The sequence below is a fragment of the Gadus morhua genome, chromosome 12, assembly GCF_902167405.1.
Source record: "Gadus morhua chromosome 12, gadMor3.0, whole genome shotgun sequence".
Lineage (NCBI taxonomy): Eukaryota > Metazoa > Chordata > Actinopteri > Gadiformes > Gadidae > Gadus > Gadus morhua.
Genome location: NC_044059.1, coordinates 18,325,775 through 18,343,264, shown reverse-complemented (window position 1 = coordinate 18,343,264; position 17,490 = coordinate 18,325,775). Strand labels below are relative to the sequence as shown.

The window sequence follows — 17,490 nt, the reverse complement described above, 5'->3', positions numbered from 1 at the left end:
ATTTTGAGCCAGCTAGCCGTGAGGGAGAACAGCAACCACCTAATAGGGGGAGACACCATGGCAATAGGAGGGAGATAGAGTTGTGGTGTCAGGAGAATCAGTGGAGAATTGGGCAGGTGTCTTGGTGAGTAACTGGCATTAGCTTGAGTTAATATTAGCTAATGACAGCAAATGATGGCCACGTTTCAATATTTAACAGGCATAACTTTACTAGTACTTGATTATATATTAATCTACAGGATGTATAACTCCACACTATCTCTAACATAACTACTACTGGAGGGATGGAGGGAGGGCGGACGGACGGGTGGGCGAGCAAGAGAGTGCGCGATCAAACTGAAAGAAACGAGCAAAGTTAACCTCACATTTCATTTTGATTGGTGCTTGTGTGGGAAATGCCAGCCAATGAGCTCAGCTGAGGAGAGCATGTGTTGCAGGGAGGTGGATCCCTTCTGCAGTCGGTTGCACCAGCAGAACGTAAAGCCGATCATAAGTTCGGGTGTAAAGTCTGCCTTAACCCTACGCTCGACGTAGCTAGTGCCAAACTAAAGGTGTTCTAAATTTTGGTTGCACCACCATAACTTAAGTTGTAACGTTACTAGTAGTGCATAAAGTGTACCAGTGTCGCTTTTAATGACGTTTAGATAATTTCAAGTCAATCATTGACAGATAACAATGTAAACAGGAAATACCGGCAAGTTTCCACCTTACCCGAGTGAAGACGCGTTAGCACCCAAATGAGAGGGCAAACAAAACAGTTTCAGTCATTTATTCTCTTTGCTTGGACGGTATAGGCGTGTGGTTAAGCTATTTGATGGCGGATTTTATAATAAATAAATAAATATAATATTCCGCCCGGCAAAACCGAAATCGCGCATATAATTCAACATCATCATAATAAAGAAATGGATCGATACGGTCACGGACAATCCGTTCCCGGCGCAAATCGCATTGAAACTCCTCTTCCCATTGCTCAAAACGAATAGCCATCCTTACCCTGCGTTAGTGTTGAAATCTTTTTACGTTTTTTTCTTTTAACGGTTCTTTATCGTTAGTATGGAACTTACACCAGCTAGAGGGGAGGTGTAAAAGATAAGTTATAACTTAGTGTTACGTTGAAACTATCTGCTTGGTGCAACTGCTATTTTTTTAGTAGAGTGTAAAGTCGAACGTTTGGGTGATTTACGTTCAACGTAGCCCAAGTGGGACCTTACGTTCTGCTGGTGCAACTGGACCCTGGGCTCTAGTGGAGACGCTAAACCCCAGACCAGACGTAACATGCCTGACTCTGCATCCAGGCTTTGAGGGATGCTGTCTGAACCCCTTTCCAGGTTGCATACTTGGCCTTCAAACAGGAGCATGGCCCTCTGCAGGCCAGCACACACGAGTATGTTCAGTTGTCCACATTCCAAAATAACTATAAAAAGATCCTAGTTTACCAAGTAAATAGAGCTCAAGTCACAGATTCTGGGGTTTTGAAACCTGCTGAACCCCAGAATTTGTGACTTGTTTATTATGTTGAATGGACTTTACCAATTTTATATAACTGAAAACATTAAACATTTAAATACATTAAGTGGTAGCAATATCAGAACTCAATTGATTTTTTTTCTATTGTAATTTACCTTATTAATACCATTTACAATATCACCCTTTTTGATGACCAAGTTTAACTGTCGATATTGTTTCCCTATCCTAAAGGCAGTATCGTTACACCGCATACAGGCAGGTTGTCCGCTGGGCCTATGGAATTCTTGGCAGGCACATCAGGAAGCCCTTACCTGCATGCATTGTGTCTGCCATCAGACGGCAGTTTCCAGAGGAACATGGGGTTTATAAAGGTTTTGGGTGGCCTCATTTAAATGACAGTCAATAAAAATAATGTCTTTTATAGAAACTTTTAATGATTCTTTTCTTTTAATATTTAGTTCTTGCAGTTTAAAAACAAAAGGAACATACTGCAATACAAATTGAAACGTAAAATTAACCACAGCAACAAAACTAAGATACAGGATCAGAACTTCATAAAATATTCCTGTGTAGCATACATAAACTGTAGACTAGAACATAAACTTATTTCAACCAAAGCGTGGGTGTCAAGCAGGACCAGGTGGTAACCGCAGGCAAACCTCCAGAAAAAACCTAGGGAAAGAATAGTTTTGTTATTAACTTCATTAATAATAAAATGCAGATAATCAGAATGGGGGAAATAATTTAAGAATCCAGAAGTTCAAGTAAAGAGGGATCTTTCCCTGAATGGATCCATGTGCCAATAGATGTGTCTTTCTCTTGGTTGCAAATGCAGATACCACATAACTCCATGGTCCCACATCTATCTCTGAGATTAAATGTGGCTTTACAATATAGTGTACGAAATACCTAACAGTGTTTAACACTAATTTCCTGTGTTAAAACGTGTGTGTCGTGCAAGATACAAGCCAACAGCCTCATCCTTGCTGATCATCTGGAAGGATGTGGAAAGGGGGGCAGGTGCAGAGGAGGACAAGTCAGCTGAGCTCTCTTGTAGACTCCTTGGTGACCTAGAGTAGGCCTCAATCAGAGACTCCATAAGGGCAGATGCATAAGCTGAAGAAAGAAAACAAATGTTTAGATCCCATTCAGGGACTTAATAAAAGTAAGTTATAAAGTAATAAAAAACTAAAACAGCTTACCGTACGATGGCTTCTCCTTGACAGGGCGGACGACCCAGCCTCCTTTGCGGAACCTTGGGTAACGAACTCCATATTGAACCTCGCCGTCATGTGTTCGTGCAACCTCTCGACTTCCATTGTGGTTGTAATGCAGGGCTGCCAAGAGAAGCCTGTAGAAAAAGCAATTCACAAGCTGCTCTTATATCCAAGTACCAATTTAAAATGAATGCAGTTGCAGCCTCACTGTACCATACTCATTTCAATATCACTCTATTTACCTGCTGTACATCCCAAGGAAGGAGAAGCCGGTGTGCTTAGGTGCAAAGTGGAGGATAAGCGAGTGAAAGGCCTCCAGGGAAAAGGTCTGATGCTGTGGGGACAACTGCCGAACGTCCTTCAACAATGCTGTTCTTGTAGTGACACTCTCCAACTTAATAGCTACAGTTGATCCTGCATAAACAACAACATAACATGTGTTCCAATGTTAATAGATGTCCATATATTCATTAGTTACATACACTGATTAGGCATGATTATATAATTACTTCCAGTATCACACAAGTTTGAACAGTACTTTGTTTATGTGTGAGCACACTCTGGGTTATACAGCTCCGGAAAAAATTAAGAGACCACTTCAAATGTTCAGTGTCTCTTGTTTTACTCTTTATTGGCATATAATAATAATAATACATTTAATTTAGAGGCGCCTTTCAAGACACCCAAGGTCACCTTACAGAGCATATAGTCATCATACATTATTTAAAAAACAAGACATTGTGTAAAAATAAATAAACATAAGCAATAAGAAATAAATAAAACAAAAACAAAACAAAAAAACAATCAAAACAGTGATCAGTTAGACGTTGTGTGCGAGTTTGAACAGGTGAGTTTTGAGTTGTGACTTGAAGGTTGTAATGGTGTCTGATTGTTTTATGTGTGGGGGGAGGGAGTTCCAGAGCCTGGGTGCTGAACAGCTGAATGACCGGGCACCCATTGTAGTGAGTCGTGATGTGGGGATACATAGTAGTCCAGCAGAGGTTGAGCGGAGGGAGCGTATTCTTGGAGGAGGTCACAGAGATAACTGGGGGCTAGGTTGTGGAGAGCTTTGTAGGTGAGGAGTAGGGTTTTGTATTGGATACGGTAGTGTACTGGGAGCCTGTGAAGTTGAATGAGGACAGGGGTGATGTGGTCAGATGATTTGGTGCCGGTGATGATCCGGGCGGCTGAGTTCTGAATGATCTGCAGTCTGTTGATGAGTTTGGTGGGGAGTCCGGTGAGGAGGGCGTTGCAGTAGTCTATGCGTGATGTGACAAATGAGTGAACTAGGATTTCAGTGCTGGATTGGGTCAGTGATGGGCGGAGTCTGGCGATGTTGCGGAGGTGGAAGAATGCAGTCCGGGTGATGCTGTGAATATGGGGTGCGAATGAGAGGGTGTTGTCCAGGATGACACAGAGGCTCTTGACTTTGGAGGAGAAGGGTACTGGGAATCCATCGATAATTATGAGTGGAGCTGGGGTGTGTTGTGATTTAGTGAGTGGATTTGGATCCGATGAGCAGGGCCTCGGTCTTGTTTCCATTGAGTTTCAGGAAGTTCCTGCTCAACCAGCTCCGGATCTCTTCCAGGCACGTGATGAGGGAGGTGGGGGGGATGGCAGCGGTGGGTTTGGTGGAGATGTAGACCTGTGTGTCGTCAGCGTAGCAGTGAAAATGGACACCATGGTGACGGAGGAGTGTGCCCAGCGGGAGGAGGTAAGTGGTGAAGAGGAGTGGACCCAAGACTGACCCCTGGGGGACACCCAGTGAGACACCTGAACACCCAGACTTGTGGTTGCTTAGTTGAACAAATTGTTGACGGCCGGTGAGGTAGGATGTAAACCAGGAGAGTGCAGCACCAGTGATCCCAATACCAGCTAGGCGGTCCAGGAGCAGAGGGTGGGAGATGGTGTCGAATGCTGCGCTGAGATCGAGGAGGATGAGAATGGTGAGTAATCCAGAGTCGGCTGCAAGGAGGAGGTCGTTGGTGATTTTGACTAGGGCTGTTTCAGTGCTGTGTTTTGGAAGGAAGCCAGATTGGAACGGTTCGTGGAGATTGTTAATGTCGAGGTGGGACTGCAGTTGTGCGGCAACCACCCTTTCAAGTGTTTTGGAGATGAAAGGGGGATTGGAGATGGGCCGGTAATGGTTAAGGTCAGATGGGTCAGCACCAGGTTTTTTCAGGATGGGAGTGATGGCAGCCAGCTTGAGAGTGAGGGGTACAGTACCAGTAGTGAGGGAGGAGTTAATTATGTTGGTGATCATGGGGGAGATGGACGGAAGACATGCTTTGACAAGGGAGGTGGGAAGAGGATCGAGCTGACAGGTGGTGGTTTTGGCTTTGCGGATGAGTTCTGAGACGGTCTGTTCTGTTACTAGGGTGAAGTCAGAGAGGGAGCTGATGAGAGGTTGGCCAGAGGTGATCATCCAGGGTGGGTCATCAGAGGGGGTGCGAGATGAGGCCAGTTGTTGGTGAATGGTGTTGATTTTAGAGCTGAAGAAGTCAAGGAACGCACTGCATTGGGTGGTGGAAATATCTGGAGGGAGAGATTTAGGAGGCTGAAGTAAGTGGTTGACTGTTGAGAAGAGGACTCTGCTGTTGCCTGTACCAGTGTTGATGAGGTTGGAGTAGTATGAGGTTTTGGCAGTGGTGAGGGCATTCTTGTAGTGATGGAGGTGGTCCGAATACATTTGGCGGTGTACAGTGAGTTGAGTCTTATTGTAGAGTCGCTCCAGTCGACGACCAGTGGCTTTGAGCTGGCGCAGATGAGGAGTGAACCAGGGAGCAGTGTGGGTGAATGAGACTGAGCGGGTTTTCAGGGGGGCCAGGGTGGTGAGGGAGGAGGAGAGGCAGTTATTGTAGTGAGTCACCAGGTCAGTCAGGGAGGAAGCTGGGGGAGGGTTGGGGTAGGAGCTGATCATGGTGGAGAGGTCTGTGGTGTTGATAAGTTTGATGTTTCTGAAGGAGATGGTCCGTTGTTCCTTGGTTTTGTGTAGTTGGGTATGAATGTCAAAAAGTACAGCTTTGTGGTCGGAGATGGGGAAATCAATGACATCAAGGTTAGTGGGAGTGATGTCAGTGCAGCAGATTAAATCCAGAATGTGACCTTTGTTATGGGTTGGGAGGTTGACATGTTGTGTGATGCCAAGACAGTCCAGAAGTGATGTGAAGTCATTAGCAAAAGTACAGGATGGGTTGTCAATGTGGATGTTGAAATCACCAAGGAGGATAACAGTGGGGGACATTGCACACACAGATGTAAGTAGTAATGAGAATTCATTGAGGAAAACGGCGGAGGGTTTTGGTGGTCTGTAAATGGTGACAATGATAGTGGGTTTGGGGCCGGAGAGTTTTACAGCTAGACATTCAAAGGAGGAGTGAAGGGGGACTGTGACAGTGGTGACTTTGATGTTATCACGATGGAGGAGAGCGAGGCCACCCCCCCCTCCCATTAACCCGGGGTTTGCTAATAAAAGAAAAACCTGGTGGGACAGCTTCATTTAGATGGGAGAAGTCATTTGGTTGTTGCCAGGTCTCAGTGAGGCAGAGAATGTCTAGGCTCTGGTCAACAATAAAGTCATTTATCAAAAGGGCCTTATTAGATAGATAGATAGATAGATAAATACTTTAATAATCCCAGAGGGAAATTATTTTTGTCACGAACTCCAGAGATAGATAGATAAATACTTTAATAATCCCAGAGGGAAATTATTTTTGTCGCGAACTCCAGATATAAATACACAAATAAATAAATAAATATTAAGAATAAAATATAACATATCTATCCATATATATAGAGATATATATATATATATATATATATATATATATATATATATATATATATATATATATATATACATATATACATACACATACATATACATACATATACATACACATATATACACACATACATATATATATATATACATACACACATACACACATATACATATGCACATATATATATACATATACATACAACATAAATACACATACATACACAAAAGATAAAAGATACAACCTAAGAAAAACAAAATATACAAATAACAAATTTAAGGACAATATAAATATGTATACAACACCATATATACACATACATATATATATATACACACATACATACATATATACATACACACACATATATATATATATATATATATACACATACATACATACACATACATACATACACAAAAGACAGCACTGTACAAAAAGAATTGTACAGTATTGTGCAAAAGGTGCAAGAATTATAGTCCTTGTTTGAGGTCAGAGATTACAGAGAGGGACGGTGTCTGACATTCTAAGGGAGGCGTTGTAAATTTTAATGGCCACAGGCAGGAAAGATTTCCTGTGGCGCTCTGTGGTGCATCTGGGTGAGAGGAATCTCCTGCTGAAGGTGCTCCTCTGCAGGGCCAGTGTGTCATAGAGAGGGTGTGAGACATTGTCCAAGATGGACTGAAACCTGGACAGCATCCTCCTCTCTGCCACTGTCGTCAGGGTGTCCAGTTCCTCCCCCACAACATCACCGGCCCTCCTAATCAGTCTTTCAAGTCTGTTGGTATCTGCAATCCTCATCCCACTGCCCCAGCATGTGACAGCGAAGAAGATTGCACTGGCTACAACAGACTCGTAAAACGTCCTCAGCATCGTCCGGCAGATGTTAAAGGACCTCAGCCTCCTGAGGCAAAAGAGTCGGCTTTGGCCTTTTTTGTAGACAGCCTCTGCATTTCTAGACCAGTCCAACTTGTTATTAAAGTACACCCCCAGGTACTTGTACTCCTCAACAGTGTCCACTGGGACCCCCTGTATGGAAACAGGGGTCACAGCTGCTGTTTTCTCCCTCCTCAGATCCACAATGAGCTCCTTCGTCTTAGTCACGTTGAGTTGCAGGTGATTCAGCTCACTCCAAGTGACAAAGTTGTCCACAACAGTCCTGTATTCACGGTCATCCCCCTTTTCAATGCAGCCAACTATTGCTGAGTCATCAAAAAACTTCTGAAGGTGGCAGGACTCAGTGCAATAGATAAAGTCTGAGGTGAAAAGGGTGAAGAGGAAGGGAGAGAGGACAGTCCCCTGTGGGGCCCCAGTGTTGCTGACCACCTTGTCAGACACACAGTTCTGTAGATCACAGTTATTACTGAGGGATCTGGTGTTCAGCAGACAGAGTTTCAGACAGGTGAGTGGAGTGTAGCAGGTTGCTTTGAGCAGAGGGGACAGGACACTGTGATTGACGGGACTGACCGTAAGGGCTGTGCGAGGAAGGGGGTGGGGCCCAGTGGACCAGAAGGAGCGGATGTTTTTGTTGCTGGTGTGAGTGTACTGAAAATTCCGTCCAGAGCCTCGGTGGATGTATTTTGGTCGTTTGAGAATGTCCTGGTGGGATGCAAGCTGAGGTGGTTGGGTCCTTGAGAAGATCCGTAGACGTAACATCTCCGTTACCGAGTAACTGAGCGGCAGAGATGCGCTCGTTACGTGAGAGTCAAACATAGCGCAATCCAGAGGAACAGGTTAAAATCCACAGGTTGTGAAGTCGGAAGAAGCCAGCGGTAGATCCAGGCGATTATGGTGAAGCCACAGAGCCAGCACAGCGGAGGCAGAGGAGTGGAGCAAGCCGGTTGTAGCTACGCTGGAGACGGGGAAGCCAGTTGGACGGCGCCGGCGCCGGGGGTTATCACCAGTCTAGCCGGCCAGCAGGTGTCATCCACCAACAGCTGCACGACTCCACGCACAAAACACAAAACAAAACACGCAGACGTTTAACGTTCAGAAATAAATAAATAAATCAAGAAAACTGACGCAGTCACTTAACTTAACTTTGTAGTCCGATCCAAGGTCCAGAAGGGTCCAGAAGGGTTTCAGACAGAAGGTGTTGAAAGTAAGCAAAAGAAAACTGATGAAAAAGTTAAAAGACTAGAAAGAAAAAGAAAATCGCGAAAAAATAATGTTCAAAAATGACGTTCCGGTGAGCAGCAGCAGCAACAGCGTTCAAAAGGCAACAGCGTCCACCAACTGTACGACCTCACGTAAAAACACGTAGAAATAAAGAAAACTGGCGCACTGACAATAGCGAAAAGTGACTATATATAACTAGTAGACTTAGCTAAACTACTAAAGACCAAAAAAAACAGCAAAATGTTCAATGCAATCGTGAGAAATATCGGAAATACTGAATAAAAACAAGCCATACAGAGCGGCGTTAGACTCGCCAGCGTCCCCGTTACTAGGCTACTCACATATGTTTGAGTAGTATGAACATTTTGATTCTATAATATAAACTAGTGACCACATTTATACCAAATTAACGATAAAAATATTGTCATTTAGAGCATTTTCAATAAGTAATTTAGGGATAACGATTTAAGAAAAATCCAGACTGGTGGCTTAATTTATTTTTCTTTGCGGGGCTGTATATTGATGGAGTGCTGTGGAACACAAATTAACAAAGCACCAACAAGAACTTTGACCTCTAATCATATTCAGCCACACAATGTAGTAGTATGTTGTACCTGGTTCCAGCCACTGCTTGTTCCTTGCTTCTCCCTCCAAAGGGAGATGTGCACAGGAGGGAAATCCAGGACTGTCATGTTCATGGATGTCCTGAACATGGTTCACCATGCTTTGCCACTTGGCCTCCATTACATTTGGATCCCCATTAGGTGTGGAAGCTGCAGTCCAGTATAGGTGGTTGACAATCGATGGCCTCCACAGGTTAAGGTCCTCACAATCCCCCTCCTTTGCAGCAGCATCTAGCGCTTTTCCTATGCCTGTTTCAGAACATAAACACAATTTTATGTTTCTATTTTAACCAAGTGTTCATCTAAACAAACCTATAAACATCAAGTTACTTACTTTTACCAACATGCCAGATGTCAAAGAAGTGACTTGTTCCTTCAGGGCACAACTCCTCCCGCACCCACTTGGCAACCTAAAGAATGAGACAACATTTCTTAAAATTAGTAAGTCTGGGGTGCCAATGGCACAGTGGGTACAAATATGTCTAATAAAGCAAAGAAAATATCGTACAAAAATAAATAAATTAGTAAGGCTTTTTTGAGCATTTGCTCCTTACAGCGTGTCAAAATCAACAGCCCACTGTAAAATTAATGTAGGGGAACATATAATGAATACACTGATACATATGTCTTTCTTGTTTGTCTTTACCTGGCGATTTCTATCGGTAATAAGGGCTGAAACTTGCAAGTGTTGCTCCTTGAGAAATGCTATTGTTCGCTTCAAACCCTCCAGCTCACACCAGTTGCTGCTTGGTACCTCTGAGCTCTGTAAAAAACATTAATCAGTCATATAAGAAAGTGTGCCACATCAAAAAGAGAACAACTGATTTGTGTGTCCACTAATGGTAATTTACTTGGACAAGTTGAAGATCCAAAACCTGTTGATGCGGTCCTCAATCACGGTGTAGGTCCCATACTTGGCACAATGACCAGGAGAGTCTGACCTATGATTGTCATGAATAGCTTAATTAATTAAAACATTTAAAGGCCCACTATGCAACTTTTTTAGCCAAAATTACATTAAGTATGCAGGTTGAGAGTTATGCTGATGGTTCTGCATCCATTTCTGGGTCGATTGGTGGGTGTGTCATTTACCCATGTCGCCTCTCCAGTGAAAAAGCGCATATGCAACTTGATCTGTTCGGACCGACACAATCCGGATGTGACGCAGCGGAAGTATCCTCGAAAATGTAGTCAGATTGTAGTTTCGAAAATGCTTTATGGCACAGACACACACCCAAACATGGCACCGGCTAGATATAAACAGCCAGTTGCGAGGCAATTGTTGCATTCATCATGGATCAATCGACTAATGGTACGGCCACACCAACCGCTACGCGCCTAACCTGACGCTTGATCATTGTGTGTCACAAAAATGGTTCAACGCGCCTGTGGCTGCGCTAGAGTCCGAGGTAGGAAACCCAAACGCCGCCGTGTTTGGGTGCATGATAGAGTTTAGATCGGGTTAGATTAAATAATCTCGGATATAAATAACGATCTCATCTCATCTCATCGTCATCCGTTTATCCGGGGTCGGGTCGCGGGGGGAGCAGCTCAAGCAGGGGGCTCCAGACTTCCCTTTCCCGGGCCACATTGACCAGCTCTGACGGGGGGATCCCGGGGCGTTCCCAGGCCAGTGTTGAGATATAATCTCTCCACCTAGTCCTGGGTCTTCCCCAAGGTCTCCTCCCCAATGGACGTGCCTGAAACACCTCCAAAGGGAGGCGCCCAGTGGGCATCCTTGCCAGATGCCCGAACCACCTCAGCTGACTCCTTTGTAAGTAAAGGAGCAGCGGCTCTAATCCGAGTTCCTCGCGGATGACTGAGCTTCTCACCCTATCCCGCGACGCCAGCCACCCTTCTGAGAAAACTCATCTCGGCCGCTTTTACCCGCGATCTCGTCCTTTCGGTCATCACCCGACCCTCATGACCATAGGTGAGCCTTGCGGCTCAGCTCTCTTTTCGTAACAACGGTGCGGTAAAGCGAACGCAATACCGCCCCCGCTGCTCTGATTCTCCGGCCAATCTCACGCTCCATAGTACCCTCACTCGCGAACAAGACCCCGAGGTACTTGAACTCCTTCACTTGGGCTAAGGACTCATAAATAACGATAATCGGGTTAAATAACTTCACATGGTGTGTCTGGTGTGTTTCCAGCATTCGTAGTGTTGATCAGGAGAGAAATAGTCCGCCAAGACGTTGAGGTTGCTTAGCAAACAGAGACTCTGTCCATGCAAGTGAACGGAGCGTTCACTCTTCGTCATAACTATCAAACCGAACATCCTTCACATTCACCGAGCGAACATTATGAAAGTAAAATGCACATTTCTCGCTAAAAATGTTTCCATAAACGCATTTAATGGCGTAACTATGTTACTATTTCCACCCAGAATAAAGAAAGATGTCGGCCGTATGCTTCTGTGCAAGGGTCACTACAGTAACGAATTGCTTTACGGCACAGACCCCCAAACACGGAACCGGCTCGATATAAACACAAGTAACTAAGGGATTGTTATATTCATCATAGATCAGCCGACTAAAAAGAGACAGAGAAACCCAATGTCGGAGGAACAGAAGAAGAGAAAAGGGAGACTGACCGACCGAGAGGCCAGACACGAGTAAACGTTGGGCAAGCTTTTCAGGAATAGCGTGAACTGAAAGAAAAAGAAGACTGCAAATCAGACGCCGACTCGGCCGTGTTGCTTTTGAAATTGAAAGTACCCTTGGGTGAACTTTGTCTTCGTGGTATTCTTGATTCTGATAGTCTCTGTACAAATGTGTTTGCTCAACCATTTAGTTGTGAGCCCTGTAAAAATTGTTTTCTCGACCGTTTTGTTGTGAGCCCTGTATGTTTCTAGCTTGCTTGCAACCATATAAACACCTTTGTTTCCATGGGTGTTTTGCTGTTCGTCTGTCCCCCAGATACAGACTGAATCCCCGAATCCAGGTTCTTGTTTATTTCGATTATTATGTTGGCCAAACCTCTTACACTGATTGTTCTGTTCAACCTAAGATAAAACAATTATAACCTAGGGTATAAATTCTCCCGGTGAACTATAAAAAAGGATGGATTTATGTTTATTGCAATGCAAATACACCCTTTTAAAAATGTATAACCTTGCCTACACTTTATGAACATCTACTTCGGACATGGCTCAACGCATTCGCCGGCTTCTTTGAAAACAAATGCACATGGCTCGCGTAGAAGTGCATGGGGAAGGGACGTCAACGAGTTGTTACGACAGTGTTGTGAAATATCTACTACGAAGCTGTAGGGGGCGCTGTGTAGAGTAATGTGCGTGCCAAAACCAAGAAAACAGCGAAGATATTCCCGAAGTTGCATAGTGGGCCTTTAAGCCAAAAAACACTGCAATGGATACTGTTACTTAGCTACTCGGAACCACAAAAATAAACTGAAGGCGATCTCCACACGCGAAGACGGGACACATGCAAAGATTTGGCAAGGATCAGCAAACAACACACGGCACCCTCACTGGCGACCAATAGAAGCTGGCCCTATGCTGCTGGCGGTCACCGGTAGGGGGGAAGCCTGAACATAAAACACAAAACGAAACAAGCCCAAAACCAACACACTACGGCACGTAACGGTAACATATAAAAGTATACAAGCGAGGTGTTATACCTGCAGTCACCTGAGAGGATTAGACCCCCCCCCCCCATCTCCTTCAGCTGGCTGACTATGTCAGCTTGCTCATTCTTCCACGCCTGCACAATGGTGGGAATTGTGTAAAGGCGTTGATGGCGGAAGAATGTGTTTGCAGTAAAACATTGAAGGCCAAACAGTTTTAACATCCTAAGTGTTTGTGTAGCCATACAACCAGAAAAGTGGATGGCCCCTCTAAGCATCAGGTTGCAGGCTGGCATGTTTCTATGAAGCACTGGCTGGTTCTGCCAGACACGCTCGAACCCACAAGCTGCACAGACCTAAGAGATGTGTATGAAAATGACCATTAGAACAGTCAAAAAAGTGAATTGATAAAGTAAAAAATGACAACACAAAAAACACACAATATATACAATATAAATACAGGTTAGCACACATCTTTACTTTTATATGAGTACAATATCCTCTTACTTGCTTGATCTGAACAAATGTTCCCTGCTGCTGCTCCACGTTACCATTGGTTTCCCCACAACAGGCAGGACAAATGATGAAGAGAGCCATCAGCTGGGTGAGACAGACAATGAACTTGTCTGCAACTCTGGAAAAACAAAACACTTATTATTTCTGACGGACAGAATTTTGAAAAAACAAAATCTAAAAGTTAAGGAAGTTGTCTTACCCGAAGTCCCACTGAGAACCCTGCTTTGGCTCTGACTCCTCCTCAGAAGATGACACGCTCATCTCTTCCACTTCACTCCATGACCTGTCATCTGGTTGATCTCTTGAAACAGAGGATGATTCATCCTCTGTTTGTACTGGACTGGGCAGTGGAATTGATGAAACACAGAGTTCGGTCTGTGTCCCCACACTGACAGTCTGTGTCTGTACCTGGATAGCTAGGTTGAAAGAGATTTACTTAATATACTGTAAATGTAAAACATCATATATTCAATGGCCACTACACCTAAACAATATAATGCAATCAGATACGACAAACCTGGAATAAAATCTACTTTTACAAAGTATCGTTTAGTTTTTGTAGTCATTTGGTCTGAGGTGTTCTTATTCATGTAAATTAAAGTGGATATACTGTTGAGCTATCCCAGCTATAAAATAGATAATTATTGTGACAGTATGTAAAGAGTGAATATGTTGGCTAAGAACATGTAGAGCTAAAGCAAGATATAAGAGTTAAGTCACACTACCTGATGAACGATAAGGAGGTCTTATGTGACACTGTGAGCCAAAGTGAAGCACAGATTTTGGCTGAGAAGCCAGTGAAGCGACGGCCTCTTGCTCCGAGTCTTCACTGGCTGTAGGCGCATCTGTGGCTTCAAAACGTGCCGTATTTCCCAGCAACTAATAAGAAAAACATTACATATACAATTTCATTTCAAACTGTTTAAAATCCCTGATAGCCGATAGCCTGATAGTCTACTAGTTTATTTAGAAACGTCAACATATCGACAGGCAGTCTAGTGCGCACGGTGCGCACTGACGTAGTAGGAAAAACCGCTCATGTGGTAGCCTAGTGCCTGATGTTCGGGAAAGCACAAATACCGCTCCAACAAAGTGAACAGCCTCGGAAACTGTCTCTGAATAACGTTTTAACCACAAGAAATCGAAAGTCGTCTCAAAGGAGCATCATCATGGCGTCAGCCTGTCAGTGTCAATCACCTAGCCAAAAAATCGCTGACTCACCCCCTATCCCATATATATTTAATTAAACTGTATTATTTTAAAGTTGTTTTATAGCATTTTGAATATTTGAATTGCTTTATGTTCTAGTCGACGGTTTACGGCTAAACAGGTAACTGTTAATGACGATGATTTCATAAAAGTTTCATAAAATAGGATGCTGTTGCTAGCTAACATTTTAGCATGTTTAGAGTATAAACTGATGGATTTTACAGGACAGCAAAGCTGCTTTACAATAAAAGATACTGACCATAAGTCATTATGTTGACTAACGTAGGAAGTTAGTAAACGTCAGAAAACAAAACTTACAGTGCACAGTTCACGTTTCCGAATCGTTGAATCTCTGACCGGTCCGTGATCTTCACTGCCGCCGGTGGCTGAGCCCGAAGCTGCGGCTGGAGCGGCATGAATTGAGGGAATCACACCGGCTTTCAGCCTCACTCTTTTCTCGCTCCGAAAACCCATCTTGAACTCCATCATGTCCCCGGAAACATAGTCCTCAGCAGGGGTCTCATTTATAACCGTTGCGTACGCACAAAACGGGGCTGAAATTGGCGTACGTGACTTTTCACGCCAAGGTTGTGATCTATAAAAAACCAACTTGACGGGAAAATGTGCGCAGCCCTAAGCAAACTCTGACCCATGCGTACGCATGGTTTGGAGGAAAAGGAGAATTGGCGACACAGACGGTGTGGTGGTGAACTGAAGTCAGACCGAAGAATTGCAGAGTGAGAAGAACGATTATGTTTTATCATCGCCCTTCATCAATTTAATTTCAACCCGTATCATGCGTTAAATCCTAATCAGAATAATTTAAGTCCACTGCGTTATTTCTCAGTTATAACTCCAGAAATATCTCCTTATAATAGAAATAAAAAGAAATTCTCTATATTTAATCCCGTCACTCCATACTGTCCACTGACGGCGCGACTGCATGGAATAAAGCATCTGTCCAACATGTGTCAATAACATAATATTTTTATGTGACACTGTAAACACATGATCGAATGTCAATTAAATCCCAAGCGTGAAAAACCAAGCCACACTCATCACAATCGTTGTCCGTTACTCTTGATGCTTTTCATGACAAATCAGGCATTAAAAAGGGGTTATGTTCAAGAACATTTTACGTGGGTAATTACAAACTGATTATCCAAGGAGTTCTCGTCAGTCTTATTACCGTAACCCTATAAATACAGAGGTGAGCGCCGTGGTAATGCTGCACCATATGGCACTTCTGGCGGACCATGCAAATGGCAGGATTCGGAGGGAGAGGGTATTTAGGGACCATAACGATTTATTGGTAGGCTAGATAAAAATATGTAACTATGTCAGACCACTTCTTTTTTTAATTCTGGGACAGTGCGCTCCGTGCTACTGACAGAGTTCACTGCTGCAGCAACATGTTGCCACTCACTCTGCTTTTTGTTGTTGGCGATCCCAATCCCGTGACCGCCGAACAAAACTACCTTTCGGGCCTCCATCTCACCCACAAGTGTCTCCACTTCAACCTCCGTGAAATTTCGCTTTTTTGATTTTCTCAGTACTTCTGCCATTGTTTCCAACAAGACATAATACCGGCATCTGAGTCTGTTTTATATGCAGATCGCATTCATGAGGTCATTTGCATTGACCATTTATGGTTAAAAAGGGGCGTGTAGAGGGCGGAACGTGAAGCTGATTCAGCTGCGCACAATTGTAGTCAGTATGTGATTTATAAAGCAAAGATTGCGTACAGGTGTGCGTACGCAGTGTTTTATAAATCTGAATATTTTTTGGCGCACGCAAAACTTGGCTTCTGGGCGTACGCACCTTTTTAGTAACGATCCTACGCACAGTTTTATAAATGAGACCCCAGGGGCCTCATGTACTAAGACTTGCGTGGATTTCATACTGAAACTTGGCGTACGCCAAAACCCAGAAACTGTCTTACGCACAAATAAATTCAGATGTATCAAAGTGTGCGAACGCATGGATCCAAGCACGTTTCTATTGTACATCTCGATCAACGTGGAATTGAGCGCACATGCCGAGGTGCCAAACTCCTCCCTGTCCACGCCCTCATTTAAATATGCAATTTCATTTAAATAGGCCTCTGGGCCTGAGATTCACCACTTAAATCCGATCACCTGGCGCCATGAACAGAGGCAAAAAACGAAACTTCACGGAGTCTGAGCTCGAGATTTTGCTCCACGAGGTAGAAATGCGCAAGCAGCTATTGGAACCCTGTCAACAGGGATAAAGGCAAAACAAAAGAGAAGTGAGTGGGAGTGTGTTTGCGAGGACGTCAATGCAGTGGGCTCTCAGCAGCGCACACACTCTGAAATTAAAGAAAAAAGTGGTCAGACCTCAAGGTGGAGGTGAAGCGGAGGGTTTCTGCCCACCGCCGAAGCGTGACCGCAACAGGTGGGGGGACGGGAGTGGGGGAACTCTCCCCCTTCGATTTGAGAGTGGCCGCTTTGATCGGTGACACAGCTCTCACCGGAGTGGTGGGAGCCCATGAAGGGGACGCCGATCATCCCCAAGGTAAATATGCTGAAGTCATAAATGCTGTAATTATACTGGTCATAAAATTGGCTGCTTGCAATACACATAAGTCGCGCGTAAAGATGCCAGGATATTAAAGACTTTGACTCGTGTTTATTAACTTAATTTTTTTATTTTTGAATAGACAAGCAACTAGAGGGCACGGATTCGGATTTGACCATTTGCGATGTCCTCTAACAACGCTAACGCAGCCATTTTTAAAACAATTGTCTTCATCCATTGCGCATGCTTTTATAGCCACCCATATAATTGCAAGGTGTGTTAATTGTTCATTAGTGTGTCTCTGATGTGCAAATCACTCTGAGTCATTGTTTTCACCTTTTTTCCCAGTTTCCCAGCGTCACCTCTAAGTGTCGCCAAAGGAACAATAGCTGTAGAAACGTGCGTACGACAGCTCTGGAGCTGGCGTGGG

General features: G+C 44.0%; 2 protein-coding genes across 2 annotated transcripts; both read right to left on the bottom strand.

The window, feature by feature from the left end:
- Positions 1-1,890: 1,890 nt before the first annotated feature.
- Positions 1,891-10,231, bottom strand: LOC115556372 (uncharacterized). Its single transcript, XM_030373596.1, has 7 exons — positions 10,062-10,231; positions 9,857-9,973; positions 9,545-9,620; positions 9,202-9,459; positions 2,930-3,101; positions 2,673-2,821; positions 1,891-2,586 (listed from the first exon to the last, which is right to left on the bottom strand). Exons 4-7 carry the CDS (start codon positions 9,329-9,331, stop codon positions 2,396-2,398), a joined length of 642 nt encoding a protein of 213 aa, XP_030229456.1. The 5' UTR covers positions 9,332-9,459; positions 9,545-9,620; positions 9,857-9,973; positions 10,062-10,231; the 3' UTR covers positions 1,891-2,395.
- Positions 10,058-15,076, bottom strand: LOC115555032 (uncharacterized). The gene is made up of 7 exons (XM_030371712.1): positions 14,841-15,076; positions 14,039-14,192; positions 13,513-13,729; positions 13,305-13,431; positions 12,862-12,934; positions 12,703-12,758; positions 10,058-10,123 (listed from the first exon to the last, which is right to left on the bottom strand). The coding sequence occupies exons 1-7, from the start codon at positions 15,009-15,011 to the stop codon at positions 10,058-10,060; spliced, it is 864 nt and encodes a 287-aa protein (XP_030227572.1). The 5' UTR covers positions 15,012-15,076.
- Between the last annotated feature and the right edge of the window lie 2,414 nt (positions 15,077-17,490).

Coding starts and splice junctions, on each gene's coding strand:
- LOC115556372 (XM_030373596.1), bottom strand. CDS start 9,331: ATGGAGGCCAAGTGGCAAAGCATGGTGAACCATGTTCAGGACATCCAT. Junction 3,102..9,201: donor CAAGCAGTGGCTGGAACCAG/GTACAACATACT, acceptor TTGTTTATGCAG/GATCAACTGTAGCTATTAAG. Junction 2,822..2,929: donor TTCCTTGGGATGTACAGCAG/GTAAATAGAGTG, acceptor CTTTTTCTACAG/GCTTCTCTTGGCAGCCCTGC.
- LOC115555032 (XM_030371712.1), bottom strand. CDS start 15,011: ATGATGGAGTTCAAGATGGGTTTTCGGAGCGAGAAAAGAGTGAGGCTG. Junction 12,935..13,304: donor CATTTGTTCAGATCAAGCAA/GTAAGAGGATAT, acceptor ACCATTGTGCAG/GCGTGGAAGAATGAGCAAGC. Junction 10,124..12,702: donor CCAGCTTCTATTGGTCGCCA/GTGAGGGTGCCG, acceptor CATTGTGCCAAG/TATGGGACCTACACCGTGAT.